Below are 15,732 nucleotides of genomic sequence, written 5' to 3'. Positions count from 1 at the left end.
ACTACTCCTATATGATCCTTTTTTTGTAAAAACACCTGATCCAGCCATCCTTCTATCTAGATACATATAAACAGAAACACCTGGGATGATAAATCACTGCTACTATATCCTTACAGTAGCAATAATGATAATGATTGTTATTTCTAATGATAAGAAGGGTGATAGATTCCTATTTTAAATCTATGCATGGTATGAAATAGTCACAGTAATGTCTATACTCTTTTTACAAAAACAAATTATCTTCCTTTCTTTTAAAAAAGCAAACCTATTAAAAATTTAACAACAGTTAATCACAGACAATGATAATAAGAATATTACTCTATTTTATTTTTTAATACTTTTTAAATTAAAAAATAGTCTCTCTGAATCATGTGAATTATATTACTGTAAACAAGGATTAGAAAGGTATTTCAGACACTTTAATGCCAACAAGCAAGAGAAGGCAACTGAACAAGTGTGAGTTGACTCAAATTCTAAAGATACCTCCTAAGAAGCCAGAACCATATTCCAAAGTGATTGGGGATGGAATTCTATTAAACTAAGCTCTACACTGTAGAGCATCTCAATGACTTGTCTTCTTGACCACAGTTTTCTTCACTTGTCATGGTTTCATCTCAAACTTCACTCTTTCAAAACTTGATAGCATCCCAAAATCTTTCAAAAAAACTTTGAAACACGTCTACTACAGAGTAATAAATAGGCATTAGACTGAAATCACTTACTTAGATGTGTTCTGAGCCTTCTCAATAAATTTCATCACCTAAAAGAGAAAGATGTCAATTACAACAGAATCCAAGTTCAACAGAAAAAAATTACAGGGCCCTGTCCAGAGTGGCCCACCTCACAGGCACCATTAACAACTGAATCTCTATGTTGTCCATCTGAGGACACCAACTAACATGTTCATGGAACTAAAGAAACAAAGCCACACCTGCAGCACCACAACACCCTGGAGCACAGGGCAAGCACCTGAGGAGCTGAAGACTTGGATCTGTCAGTCCCAAGTCTCTTTCTTGGTGCTTTGGTAAAATGTTAACAGCTTGTCTCACTGAGTGAAACTGAGGTTAAACAAAAACAGTGATGCAAAACTCTCTTAAGGAAGTGGAATGTGACAGAAGAAACCTAATAGATGATGACAACTATCTGCTACAAGTGAAAAGCCCCATAATCATTCCATTCTCTTCCTGGCAGACCTTCCCACTCCCCATCCCTCCAACCCATCCTTGGGGTAAAACTGCACAGATGAAGAATAGAACCTTGGGGCATTCCATGGCGGTCCCGCGGTTAGGACTCTGTGTTTTCAATGCCAAAGACCCAGGATTCAATCCCTGGTTGGGGAACTAAGATCCTGCAAGCCACATGGCCGAAAAAAAAAAAAGAGCAAAAGAACTCAAGTCTCTTAGGTGTCTGCTTTGTTGGCTGCCACAAACATTCAGTGTGAAGTCTCTCGCCATGTTGATCACCCTCACATAGCCTACTTCTCTGCCCACCAAAATGCCTCCTTATGTTCTATATGGACATCCAGATGGATTGCCCTTCTTTCCCAAAGTGATCAAGCTAAGGCATTTAAGAGTCACAAGTTTTAACATAGCCATGTCTATGTAAATAGAGACAGATATACCTGATCAAATCTGGTAGCAAAGAGATTGAGTGAGGTCACTATGCCACCATTAGGTCCAAGTCCATACCTAGACATTAAGTTAAGGATTTAAATTGCTTATAGATCAATTTAGATGATAAAGTTTATTATCTTGACAATCCCTCATACACACACACACACACACACACACACAAACCCAGCATAACATCAGTGTTCCACTGACTAGAATGTACCACACAATCTTAACCTCATAGGGAAACATTCATTATTGATGTCTACCTCATTCATTTATTGTTTAACAATGGCCACATAAAATGGGGCCAAATGGAATGGACAGATATTTCAGGCATTGACAGCCTGAGAGCATTAGCCATGAAGATTGTCTATGTACCACTCCTTGCTCTGATTCTCACTCTTCAAGTCACCTGAGGATTGGAGTCAGTCTTCCTACTCAGTAGGACCTAAAGGGAAAATACACATTTTATGGGCAATGTGCTAAGAGTTGACCAACCCAAAACTTAGAGTTGATCTTACTAACCTTTGAGTTTCCCAGTCTAAAGAGATGGTGACCAATAGCTGTATCCACCAAGGCAATACTACCTTGTGGACCCAGGCACACCACCAGCTAGCCGCTGATCCTCTGTGCTAATCACAACATCCTGCAGTTTGGGACAAAGGCAGAAAATGGAACTCACAAGCTGAAATAGGATGTCTAATCACCTACAATGCCTCTTCTCATATTCATCATCCCTCCTCTTTATAAAGTTACTTGAAAACTATCAAATGCTTTTGCTAGTATACTTCACAAGGAAATCACAGATATTTTTTCAAAGCTATACAATACACAGAAAGTAACTAACCAGGGATGAGCCAACAACAAAGTAGATGTGCAAAAGGATACTGTTTCATGACTTCTTTATACTTCACAGTGTCACGAATGTCTGTGGCAGGGTGGGGGGGGACAAAGAAATGGAATTTAACACATAAGAAACAATACAATTTGAGACTCTCTATAATATCTACGCTAATTGACTTCTCAAGTTATCTCTGCTTCCTCTGAGGAAATAAATCAGTTTCTCTCTTAGCATCCAAGTCACTTTTCAAATCTGTTTCCTAAATTTTCAAGCTAAGATCACTGAATTGTGATAGCAAAAGCAGCAAGTTCAGGAACAGACTAGGAGGACAAAAGGTACCCTGGAAGTATCTTCCCTCCCGACAAGAAACTGAAACCAGCTTTTGAAGCTTCTATGCTCAGCACTGTCTGTTAGTAACTTCTCCAGCTTCACACTGGTTTACTTCCTTATGGTCACGGATAACTGCCAAGTAACCCAAGAAGGTTAGGCTAGGAGCTCTCCGGTTACAGTAGGGATGGTCTGAGATGAAAAGGAAAGTTCTATACAACTTAAGTACTTTCTCAGTGACCATATATATAGAAAAAAGGAGTTAAAAATCAAGAAAAAAGGCTTATTTTTTACTCCTCACTTACTGGTAACTAAGTTTAAGCAGATAACATTTTTATAAAGGCATTAACTTGGGGAGTGGATGTCAGGGAGAGAAATAAGTGATGGAGATTAAGAGGTACAAACTTTCAGTTACAAAACAAATGAGTCATGGGGGTGAAATGTACAGTGTGGGGAATATAGTCAATAATAATATAATACTGTTGTATGGTGACAGATATTAACTAGATTCGTCATAGCGATCATTTTGAAATGTTAACAGATATTTCAAATTAGTATGTTGTGTACCAGGAACTAATGATAATACTTTGGCAGGTCACTTACACTGCAAGACAAACAAACACACAGAAAAAGCAGACTGGATTTGTAGTTACCAGAAGTGGGTGCAGAGAGAGGGAACAATTGGATGAAGGTAGGCAAAAGGTATTACCTTCCAATGCTAACACCAATAAATACTAGAGATGTAATACACAATATTATAAATGTAATGAGCACTGCTATATGCTACATGTGAAAGCTATTAAGAGTTCTCATAACAAGGGAAAAAAGATTTTGCATTCCTTTAATTTTATATCTATTTGAGACGATAGATGTTCACTACTCTGATGCTGGGAAAGATTGAGGACAGGAGGAGAAAGGGACAACAGAGGATGAGATGGCTGGATGGCATCACCGACTCAATGGACATGAGTTTGGGTAGGCTCTGGGAATTGGCGATGGACAGAGAGGCCTGGCGTGCTGCAGTTCATGTGGTCACAAAGAGTCAGACACGACTGAGCAACTGAACTGAACTGAACTGAAACTTACTATGATAATCACTTCCTGAGTTTGTAAATCAAACCATTATATTATACAACTTAATCATATACAATGCTATATGTCAATTATATCTCAATAGAACTAGAAAAAAATTTATCTGGATGGAATTCAAAATAAAAAGGAAATTGATCTATCCAGCAATATCTAACTAAACCTATACAGCAGTCGGTAGACCTACCCCATCAACTACTGCTCCTTGGAAGAAAAGCTATGACCAACCTAGACAACATATTAAAAAGCAGAGACATTACTTTGCCAACAAAGGTCCATCTAGTCAGTTATGGTTTTCCCAGTCATGTATGGATGTGAGAGTTGGACCATAAAGAAAGCCGAGTGCCAAAGAATTGATGCTTTTGAACTATGGTGTTGGAGAAGATTCTTGAGTCCTTTGGACTGCAAGGAGATCCAACCAGTCCATCCTAAAGGAGATCAGTCCTGAAAATTCACTGGAAGGACTGATGCTGAAGCTGAAACTCCAATACTTTGGCCACCTGATGGGAAGAGCCAACTCACTGGGAAAGACCCTGATGCTGGGAAAGATTGAAGGCAGGAGGAGAAGGGGACAACAGAGGATGAGACACTTGGATGGCATCACTGACTCAATGGACATGAGTTTGAGCAAGCTCGGGGAGTTGGTGATGGACAGGGAAGCCTGGCAAGCTGCAGTCCATGGGGTCGCAAAGAGTTGGACACAACTGAGCGACTGAACTGAGCCTTTAAGTGAAAAGATAGAAATATTTTTTCTCCAAAATTGTTCCCATAATGATTTCTGCTTCTTAATACCATATCTTCCTTAATTAGTATGTTTGGAGTACAAGCTTAATAAGACTAAAAAGAGACCAGGAGAGAAAAGACTAACACCAAGGAATAGTCTGAAAATCAGGAGGCCTAGATCCTATCAAGGATCAGGACACTGGCTCTCACCCACTCTTAATCTTTTTTATCCTCAGAGTGTGATGAGGGAGGGAACCTCTTACCATGGCAATGCACACCAGCATATATACACACATTTTCCCATGTAACTTTGCAAGATGGCTACAGATCAGTAAGCAGACTATGCACCAAACCCTCATGCTCTTAACTTCAAGAAAAGAAACTACATACACAGCCTGCTGAAGGGTTTATGGCTTAGAAGACAGAGGACTGACTTTCTGTCACTTCATTTTTCCAAATAGCCATACTCTGACACCCTCGGGTCAAAAAAAGGTAGAGAGAATAGTAGTGGTAAGGAAAAAAGGAAATCTATAGCCCTACCATAGAGTCTGAAGACTCTAAGATTGGGCTGCCTCAGGCCAAACTACAGGGAAGGAGCACAGCCCCATCCATCAGCAGAAAACCGGATTCAAGATTTATTGAGCATGGCCCACCAGAGCAAGGCCCAGTTTTCCCCACAGCCAGTTCCTCCCATCAGGAAGCTGCACAGGCCTCTTACACTCATCCATCAGAGGGCAGACAGAATGAAAACCACAATCATAGAAAACTAACCAAAATGATCACACGGGCCTTCTCTAACTCAATGAAACTATCAGTCATTGTAGGGCCACCCAAGATGGACAGGTCATGGTGGAAAGTTCTGATAAATCATGGTCCACTGGACAAGGGAATGGCAAACCACTTCAGCATTCCTGCCTTGAGAACCCCATGAACAATATGAAAAGGCAAAAAGATATGACACTGAAACATGAACTTCCCAGGTCAGATGAACTTGCGATATACTACTGAAAAAGAGTTGAGAAACAGCTCTAGAAGGAATGAAGAGGCTGAGTCAAAGAGGAAACGAAACCCAGCTATGGATATGTCTGGTGGTGAAAGTAAAGTCCAATGCTGTGAAGAACAATATTGCACAGGAACCTGGAATGTTAGATCCATGAATTAAGGTAAATAGTAAGTGGTCAAACATGAGATGGCAAGAGTGAACATCAACATTTAAGGGATCAGTGAACTAAAATGGACCAGAATGGGCGAATTTAATTCAGATGACCATTATATCTACTACTGTGGGCAAGAATCCCTTAAAGAAGTGGAGCAGCCTTCATAGTCAACAAAAGAGTACAAAGTGCAGTACTTGGATGTATTCTCAAAAATGAAAAAAATGATCTCTGTTCATTTCCAAGGCAAACCATTCAATATCACAGTAATCCAAATCTATGCCCCAACCACTAAAGTCAAAGAAGCCAAAGTTGACTGGTTCTATGAAGACCCACAAGACCTTCCAGAACTAACACACACACACACACACAAATGTCCTTTTCATTATAGGGGACTGGAATGCAAAAGTAGGAAGTCAAGAGATACCTAGAGTATCAGGCAAGTTTGACCTTGGAGTACAAAATGAAGCAGGGCAAATGCTAATAGTGTTTTGCCAAGAGAACGCACTGGTCATAGCAAACACACTCTTCCAACAACACGAGATAACTCTAAACATGGACATCACCAGATGGTCAATACCAAAATCAGATTGATTATGTTCTTTGCAGGCAAAGATGGAGAAGTTCTATACAGTCAATAAAAACAAGACAGGAAGCCAACTGTGGCTCAGATCATGAACTCCTTATTGCAAAATTCAAACTTAAAGAAAGTAGGGAAACATTCAGGTATGACCTAAATCAAATCCCTTACACTTATACAGTGGAAGTGACAAATAGATTCAAGGGATTAGATCTGATAGACAGAGTGCCAGAAGAACTATGGATGGAGGTTTCTAACACTGTACAGGAGGCGGTGATCAAAACCATCCCCAAGAAATGCAAAAAGGCAAAATGGTTGTCTGAGAAGGCCTTACAACTAGCTGAGAAAAGAAGAGAAGCTAAAGGCAAAGGAGAAAAGGAAAGATATGCCCATCTGAATGGGCAAGTTCCAAATAATAACAAGGAGAGATAAGAAAGCCTTCTTAAGTGAACAATGCAAAGAAATAGAAGAAAACAATAGAATGGGAAAGACTAGAGATCTCTTCAAGAAAATCAGAGATAACAAAGGAACATTTCATGCAAAGATGGGCACAATAAAGGACAGAAATGGCACGGACCTAACAGAAGCAGAAGATATTAAGAAGAGGTGGCAAGAATACACAGAAGAATTGTACAAAAAAGTCTTGACCTGGATAACCACGATGGTGTGATCACTCGCCTAGAGCCAGACATCCTGGAGTGTGAAGTCAAGTGGGCCTTAGGAAGTATTACTACAAACAAAGCTAGTGGAGGTGATGGAATTCCAGCTGAGCTACTGAAAATCCTAAAAGACGTTGCTATTTAAGTGCTGCACTCAATATGCCAGCAAATTTAGAAAATTCAGCAGTGGCCACAGGACGAGAAAAGGTCAGTTTTCATTCCAATCTCAAGAGAAGGGCAATGCCAAAGAATGTTCAAACTACCACACAACTGCACTAATTTCACATGCTAGCAAGGCTTCAAGCTAGGTTTCAACAGTATGTGAACCAAGAACTTCAAGATGTACAAGGTAGATTTAGAAAAGGCAGAGGAACCAGAATTAAATTGCCAACATCCATTGGATCATAGAAAAAGTAAGGGAACTCCAGAAAAACACCTACTTCTGCTTCATTGACTATGCTAAAACTTTTGACTGCGTGGATCACAACAAACTGGAAAATTCTTAAAGAGATGGGAATACCAGACCACTTTACCTGCCTCCTGAGAAACCTGTATGCAGGTCAAAAAGCAACAGTTAGAACTGAACATGGAACAACAGACTGGTTCCAAATTGGGAAAGAAGTACATCAAGGCTGTATATTGTCACCCTGCTTATTTAACTTAGACGCAGAGTACATCATGAGAAATACTGGGCTGGATGAAGCTCAGGCTGGAATCAAGATTGTTGGGAGAAATATCAATAACCTCAGATATGCAGATGACACCACTCTAATGGCAGAAAGCAAAGAGGAACTAAAGAGTCTCTTGATGAAGGTGAAAGAGGACAGTGAAAAGGCTGGCTTAAAACTCAGCATTCAAAAACTAATGGCATCTGGTCCCATCACTTCACAGCAAATAGATGGGGAAACAGTGGAAACAGTGACAAACTTTATTTTCTTGGGCTCCAAAATCACTGCAGATGATGACTGCAGCCATGAAATTAAAAGACACTTGCTCCCTGGAAGAAAAGCCATGATAAACCTAGACAACATATTAAAAAGCAGAGGCATTACTTCGCAAAGGTCCGTATACTCAAAGCTATGATTTTTCCAGTAGTCATATACGGATTTGAGAGTTGGATCACAGAGAAGGCTAAGCACCAAAGAATTGATGCTTTCAAACCTGGTCCTGGAGAAGACTCTTGAGAGTCCCTTGGACAGAAAGGAGATCTAACCATTCAACCCTAGAGGAAATCAATCCTGAATATTCACTGGAAGGACTGATGCTGAAGCTGAAACTTCAATACTTTGGCCACCTGATGGGAAGAGCCAACTTATTTGAGAAGATCCTGATGCTGGGAAAGATCAAAGGCAGGAGGAGAAGGGGACAACAGAGGGTGAGATGGTTGGATGGCATCACTGACTCAATGGACATGAATTTGAGCAAATTCCAGTAGATGGTAAAGGACAGGAAAGCCTGGCATGCTGCAGTCTATGGGGTCTAAAAGAGCTGGACACTACTGAGCAACTGAAGGACTGAACAACAATAACAAGGAAGGGGAGGGAGTAAACAAAGGAAAAAATGGGAAATAGGAAGAAGGCTGTTTCAGGATACCAGCAAATCTAAAGGAAATGAAATCAGGCAGTTTAGAAAACATTAAAAATGAAAGTACTGAAGATGGTAGGATAGGTTGAGAGCGTCCCATTCTCTAAGAAACTTTACACAAGTTCTGGCAGAGTTTACTCACCAATATTGGCAGGAAAGGGAACTTCATGCACAGCTGGGTCCAGGTTGATCACATAAGGTGGACACCCTTGACTATGCAGATATCCTGTGAGCCTCTGCAGTGACATGGAGAGAGGGATGGGCTGAGACCAACAGCAGGACCAAGGGACAAGAGTGAACTTCCTCTCCTTTATCCAACTTACCAGAAGAATTGTACTTCCATTTCCCTCTACCTTATTCGTCTCTGAGCTCCACCTACAACATTCACTCTCAGTTGAAATGCTACCTTTCTTCGTCACACATCCAAGAGTCTCCTCTATACTCCATCACTTAACTTGGAGCGGGGGCGGGGTTTCTATCTCCCCGCCAAAATAGTAGCTCCACCTAAGCAGGAACTTTGTCATTTCTGCTGTATCCCCAGTGCCTGAAACATGGCAGGCATCCCAGAAAGAATTGTTTAGAAATCTACACTTTAGAAACCCAACACTCGCTCTTTTCTCTTCTCCGCCATCCTATGTGCGGTTGAGTTCTCTCCTCACCATGTCTTCTCACAAGACTTTCAGGATCAAGCGATTCCTGGCCAAGAAACAAAAGCAGAATCGTCCCATTCCTCAATGGATTCGAATGAAAACTGGCAATAAAATCAGGTACAACTCCAAGAGAAGACATTGGAGAAGAACCAAGCTGGGTCTATAAGAAGCAAGCTGGGTCTATAAGAAGTGGTCTTAATTAAGACCACTTTTTTAAGCAGCCAAATCACGGTGAAAATATCACTACTGTAATGCTTGGGTCCTGGTGTTTTTTATTTCCTAACTATCAGTCTGAGACTCAGTAATAAATATGAAACGTTGAAAAAAAAAAAAAAGAAACCCAACACTCTATTAACCGCCAGAATTCCTTTAAGCCTCTGCCTTGTGGAGTTGGCAATAACATGACAATTCCTATACCAACTACAGTCATACCAAATCGGCACTGAGGGTGCGTAGAAGAGTCTAAATGAACCCAGGTTAGGATCTGAGAAGGCTTCGCGGAGAAAGGAAACGGAGTTGCCGGTATGTCCCTGAAAGCAGGCGCCGGTTCCTTCCAACTCTCTAGAGAGACTGCCCTCACTTTTTTCTCCTGGCCTTACTCCCACCACAGACAACTTCTCGCGCGCCCCGACTACGCCCGCGCCATGTAGGTCACCTGTACAAAGGTGGTTTTCCCGGACCCCGCCATTCCCAACACCAACAGACACGCTGGGGGCCGGGGACCCCCGGAAGCTTGAGATTCCGTGGCAGCTGCGGGCGCGGCCATCTTGTTCCTGGCTCCGCCCACTAGACAATAGAGACGCTACTTGCTAGAGAGACACCCGCGACTTTCCGGATTCTGAATGAGACTAGAACACAACAAAACCAAATCGAATCCAACCAACCGGCCAGAAAGGGCAGGGCCAAGGGGCGAGGCGTGCACCTTTTTCTGTCCATCGTGACCCGGATGGGGACCCACCTAGGGACCCCGTCGGGGAAGTGGAGGCACTGCGAGGACAGCTGGAAAAGGCCAACCAAAGAGCTGCTCACGGTCGTCGGGCAGGGCCTGGGAAAGTCAAAGCTCTGGACCCCGGGCGGGCAGGACGATCAGGGACCCCAGGGTCCACCGGGGACCCCAGGAACCCCAGGGACGACCAGGGATTCCCGCGCTACGTTAGTGAAGAGAGTGCGTTTTCCTGTCAGCCCCCGGGGAGCTGGGAACCGAGCCTCTGGAGAACCGGCCGTTAGAGCTCTTCCGTCAGCCGAGGAGGTTAGGCGGCTTAGGACTGCACGACAGGGGACCCTAACAGGATGCGAACCCCGGGGTTGCTGGGCCACGCCGAGGTCCGCAGAGCCTAGTTCGGAGAAACTGGGAATAACCCCCGTAATGACACGCTATTTCCGCGTGTTGCCGCCCCCCAAAAGTAGCTCTCGCTCCGTGGTAGTCTCCCGAAAGAGACAGAGCCGCGACACCGGGGAAGAACAGTCGGCTGACAAGTTTGTCAAGTAGGTACTGAAGGGGCACCTCCCTCCACCCTAGCTCCCTTGGCACCCGGAAAGCTGAAGAGCTGAGGCGTGTACTCCTCCGTCACCTAGTTGGCTCCAATGGCCCTTTGCAGTGGCAGTAGTGTTCAATAAGCTGTGAGATGTGGGTTTTACACCCAGACTCTGTTGTACATTGTACACTCCCGGAGTTACCTTCTGAAGGCAGAAGGGGACGACAGAGGTTGGATGGCATCACCGACTCAATGGACATGAATTTCAGTAAATTCCGGGAGCTGGTGGTGGACAGGGAGGCCTGGCGTGCTGCAGTCCATGGGGTCCCAAAGAGTCCGACGCGACTGAGCCACTGAACTGAACTGAACTGAGGGCTGGCCATCAGCTGAGGACGTTATGCAGCTTAGGACTGCACGACTCCGGGCCCTGGCAGGATCCGAGCCCCTGAGTTGCTGGGCGATGCCGAGATCCGCAGAGCCTAGCTCGGAGAAACTAGGAATTTCTGCGGGTGTACATTGTGGTGAAGTCACTTCAATTCTCTGAACCTGTTTTCTCCTCTTTAAGCTGGAGAGGCTACCTCTCAGGGTTGCAGCGAAGACTTGTCAGTTGTAAATTACACTCCCTTGTCTTTACCCCTAGTTCTACCACTCTCCCCCCACCACTCCTACCCACTTACCTTGTGTGAGGGACATCAATTTGTCCATCCAAATACTTGAGATATGAATTACAGTACAAGTGTGCATTTTGAAAATTATTTTCTAATTTCTCATGAAAAACATGAGCAGATGTCTCGCTTGTTCTTTCAGGTTGGCTGAGGACACCAGTGAGTCCCTTCAACCAGATGTTAATTTCATACATACTTTTCTCAAGCCAGAGAAGTTAACAAAGGTTGAGAAGAGGTTTAAGGGAAGAGCAGTAATGGAAATGATGAAGCTGGACAAAGAAATCAAAGAAACTCAAATTCGGCTAGAGCCCTTAGTGGTGGAAACCCGGCAGCTACTGGAGGAAAAAGATCACATACAGAAGGAAAACCAGTTCTTTCAGGAATACCTGACCAAGCAAACAGAGGAGTCTAGACAGAGAACCGAGAAGCTGTGGAACTACTATCTACAACAAAGCGTGAAGATTGAACAAAGAAAACAAGAATTAACCTCCAAATATGCGAACAAAACTTCAGCGCTTAAAAGAGAGCTCTTGGAGAAGGAAAACACCCTATCCAATTTGAATAAGCAGTTGGAGGCAATGAGGGACATTTCAGTGATGAAGGAAAAACAGGACAGAGAAATTGAGAAACTTCAGCAGGAGATAAAGAAGACCCACGTTGAGACAGCTGCAAAGAAACAGGCGATGCTCGTCCAGTTCTTCCAGGACAAAGCATTACTGGAGGCACAGCTGAGTGAGCTAGAGGCAAGGGAGTCGGGAAAGAAGTTAACAAAGGAGCTGAAAAGCAAGAACCAGGCCTTGGAGAAGGCAGCAAAGCAGCATGTTTCCGAGTTCCACAGTAACATCAACAGACAGCACCAACAGTTACAGAAGGAACTTCCAGAGCTAGTTCAGAAATGCCATCAGTTGGAGGATACTCACAGCCAATTAAAAAAGAAGCAGCAGCTGCTGCAGCAGGAGCACTGGTATGTGGAGTGCTTAAGGCGAGGGAGGCAACAGCTGCAGGAAAGGCGTAATCGGTGCCCAAATGGACAGGGTTCTCCGAAGACCACAAGGAACCCTGCCCTAGGCACCAAATCAAAGGTGCATCCAAAGAAATTTCTGAAATAACACTAAGTCAAGACTAGAGCAAGGGTTCTTAGGTGCTATATAACATAATCCTGGTTAGGAAGGCTTTGAGATCTCAGGTTGCTATGGTAAAATACCCATTGTAATGTGTTAATATGAAGGATTAGGTGTTTTTCTCAACCAATACTGCTAGATTATTGGTAGCACTGGCTTCCCATTGTTAGGTTTTTCTTCAATTAGCTCCTGGTAATAACTGGGCTGTTCCTTATACCTCCAGATAACCCAGTACCATTTGCCAAAAATCCACCTGTGAAACCACCTCAAGAAAACAGCTTGAGAAAGTGACAGAAAAACAGTTGTGTGGTGTGTTCCACCTAGCTAAGTTAGGTTTCTTTACAGAAAAGGAAACCCCTGAGGAATAGCATTTCAGATTGTTAGATTCTGCTTTGTGCTCTGTAAACAACCAATGTCCATGTATCCTCCCTTCTTTGGCCACCTTGGCACACACGTGCAGTGTTTTCAAGCTTCTTTATTAAGTCTGTGCTGGTGATCAAGTAGCTGCTTCTGTAGTTTTCTCATGATTGAAAGATTAATAACAGCAAGTGTAAACAGGATGACCTGCTGTCTGATGCTCAGCCCATACAATTTTGAGTAAACTGTGTGATGTTAGTTGTTCAGTGGTATCTGACACTTCGTGACCCCATGGACTGTAGCCCGCCAGGCTCCTCTGTCCATGAAATTCTCCAGGCAAGGATTGGGTAGCCATTCCCTTCTCCAGAGGATCTTCTTGACCTAGGGATTGAACCTGGGTCTCCTGCATTGCAAGCATTCTTTACCAAGGTGGATCAGATGGTAAAGAATCTGCCTGTAATGCAGGAGACCCGGGTTCAATTCCTTGGTTGGGAAGATCCCCTGGAGAAGAGCATGGCAACCCACTCCAGTATTCTTGCCTGGAGAATTCCATGAACAGAGGAGCCTGGCAGGCTATAATCCATGGAGTCACAAAGAGTCAGACATGACTAAACGACTAACACTTTCACTTATTCAAACTCTGTGAAGGAAGGGTAGAGGGCACAGTATAGTCAGTCAGTTTTCTGTGGAGAAATACCACTAACGTGAGTGAGATGACTGACTGCTTCTGCCTGTTTTAGAAAAATGTATCAAAAAAAAGTGATCATATATTTGGAGAACTTTTTGAAGATTCTTTTGCCATCTTGTTCCCTAGCAACATCCTCAAATTCTAAGATTACAAAGATGACTGAAGTTTCAATAAGAGCACTTTAGCTTTAGGTCATATGTATCCTACATCCATGCCCCTTCAATTGAACTAGAAATAGTATTTTAAATTAGTTTAGACTTTTAGGATAGTTACATTTTTGGCACTTAGGAGATACTAATGATCAGATCAGGGATTTCTTTGAATGCTGAATCCTGGTACAGAAATATAGCTTCATAGTTTAACATCACTCCCTTATGAAAAAATAGAATCAACTTTAAAGAAACTATCAGTGATGAAAACCTTCAGAATGATTTTCCCAGTTTTCAGTTTCATTCATATGTAAAATGAATTCTTGTACTTAAATTCAGAAAGGGATTCTGCCTCCATGTGCCTTTACTTCTAGCTTTAACAACTTTGCTGTTAAATGTGTAATGTCTTGGTTCCTAATTATTGAAAATAAAAAAATTAAAGATTACCCAGTGATTTCATTATTGTTCCAATGTAATATACCTTCTACTCATATTTTTCTCACTTCTTACCAACTCTGAATGTCTTCCTCATACTAGTGTGTATAAAATAAAAATGCAGTTTTAGTGTACAAAGTCAAATGTTAGGTAGCACAAAGAAACCTTAACCTAAAGAGTTTGTCAGTGGAGCTGAAAATAGAGCTTGCTTTAAAACGTGGCATCCAAAACACATTTGAAACCTTTATTCTCTATGGATCCAAAAACCACAGGAAAATATATAACTAAGGATAATGAGTTGGAATGGAGGATGGATGGAGAATCTTATTATTTTAATTCCCCCTCCTGCCAGTGCTATCCTGATGATCTAATTCAGGAGTGAATAATTTCCCTCCTATTTTGAATTCCTCTCATCCCAGATAACGGATCTGATCTGGTATAGTACTTCTGGCTTTCTCTGTTGAGAGTGAGGCCTCTGAAGACTTTAAGGGGTGGGTCATCTGATAAAGGCCCTTGGAAATTCTTAACAGCAAGCTAGCAGTAGGTTCGGAGAAGGCAACAGCAACCCACTCCAGTACTCTTGCCTGGAAAATCCCATGGGTGGAGGAACCTGACAGGCTGCAGTCCATGGGGTCGAGACGAGTGGGACACGACTGAGCAACTTTCACCTTCATGCATTGGAGAAGGAAATGGCAACACACTCCAGTGTTCTTGCCTGGAGAATCCCAGGGACGGGGGAGCCTGGTGGGCTGCCATCTATGGGGTCGCACAGAGTCAACACGACTGAAGCAACTTAGCAGCAGCAGCAGCAGTAGGTTGGCCAACTAAGGTTTCAGTCTATTTTTTGTCTGCTTTCCTACGCTGGAAAGGAAAGAGGGTGATGTTACAGAAACTGTTAGAACAGACCTCAGAGTTGAAATTTAGGTCAAGACTTAAATGATAAAATGAAGCCTGGAGTACAATTGGGGAAAGACATTCTAGGCAGTGGGAACAGAGAATGCAAAGGCTCCAAGATGGGAAGGAGTTTGGGAGGATTAAGGAACAAAAGTCAATGTGGCTTAGTTGGGGACTGGACAGAAAAACGGTGGAGCAGAGACCAAGGAGGTTAAAAAGGTTAATGGTGACAGCAAGGAGGCCTTGTAGGACAAAGTGAGATGAATTTTGTTCTAAGTGCACTGGGAAATCATTAGGCTTTGAGCAAGTGAATGAAGTCTGATTTATAGTATAAAAAACTCAACACAGTTGTATGTGGAGTATACCAAGCCAGTGAAAACAAGGAATCCAGTTAGGAAGCTCTTGAAAAGGCAAGAGGTGATGACTGTTCAGAATGGAAAGGCAAACATGGGGGTGAACAGAAGGCATAGGGGAGAGCTGACTCTTAGTGGGAGGGGACAAATAGGTTATACAGGGGACTAGGCTCACTAACAGACCCAAGACTGTATCATGTCTCAAAGAATATTTATTTTTCACCCATATAATAGTCTGAGATCTCCTGAAGGGCAAATAGTCTTTCTTGAGGTGATTCAGGGAATCAAACATCTTCCATGTTGTGCTCTACCACACCCTAGAGATGCCTTATCATACACATCTACCAGAAGGGGAAATTAAGCATGGAAGTACAC

At 42.8% G+C, this 15,732-nt stretch overlaps 3 protein-coding genes across 3 annotated transcripts in view; 2 read left to right on the top strand and 1 right to left on the bottom strand.

The window, feature by feature from the left end:
• The window catches only part of GPN1 (GPN-loop GTPase 1), a 28,093-nt gene extending 18,107 nt beyond the window's left edge, over nucleotides 1-9,986 (bottom strand). The window contains exons 1-5 of the mRNA XM_068969715.1: nucleotides 9,876-9,986; nucleotides 8,713-8,806; nucleotides 2,502-2,541; nucleotides 1,622-1,688; nucleotides 723-760 (exon numbers count right to left, since the gene is read on the bottom strand). Coding sequence (XP_068825816.1) covers nucleotides 723-760; nucleotides 1,622-1,688; nucleotides 2,502-2,541; nucleotides 8,713-8,806; nucleotides 9,876-9,986 — 350 coding nt within the window. The remainder of the gene's footprint in view (nucleotides 1-722; nucleotides 761-1,621; nucleotides 1,689-2,501; nucleotides 2,542-8,712; nucleotides 8,807-9,875) is intronic.
• On the top strand, nucleotides 9,208-9,530 carry LOC138088408 (large ribosomal subunit protein eL39). Its single transcript, XM_068983535.1, has one exon. It carries the CDS (start codon nucleotides 9,231-9,233, stop codon nucleotides 9,384-9,386), a length of 156 nt encoding a protein of 51 aa, XP_068839636.1. The 5' UTR covers nucleotides 9,208-9,230; the 3' UTR covers nucleotides 9,387-9,530.
• Nucleotides 9,987-11,554: 1,568 nt separating the features above from the next.
• CCDC121 (coiled-coil domain containing 121) lies at nucleotides 11,555-12,469 on the top strand. The gene has a single exon (XM_068966703.1). It carries the CDS (start codon nucleotides 11,615-11,617, stop codon nucleotides 12,467-12,469), a length of 855 nt encoding a protein of 284 aa, XP_068822804.1. The 5' UTR covers nucleotides 11,555-11,614.
• Nucleotides 12,470-15,732: the final 3,263 nt, after the last annotated feature.

This window comes from Capricornis sumatraensis, chromosome 1 (assembly GCF_032405125.1).
Source record: "Capricornis sumatraensis isolate serow.1 chromosome 1, serow.2, whole genome shotgun sequence".
Lineage (NCBI taxonomy): Eukaryota > Metazoa > Chordata > Mammalia > Artiodactyla > Bovidae > Capricornis > Capricornis sumatraensis.
Note: the sequence above shows the minus strand (reverse complement) of the source record. Positions and strands in the feature narration are given on the sequence as shown.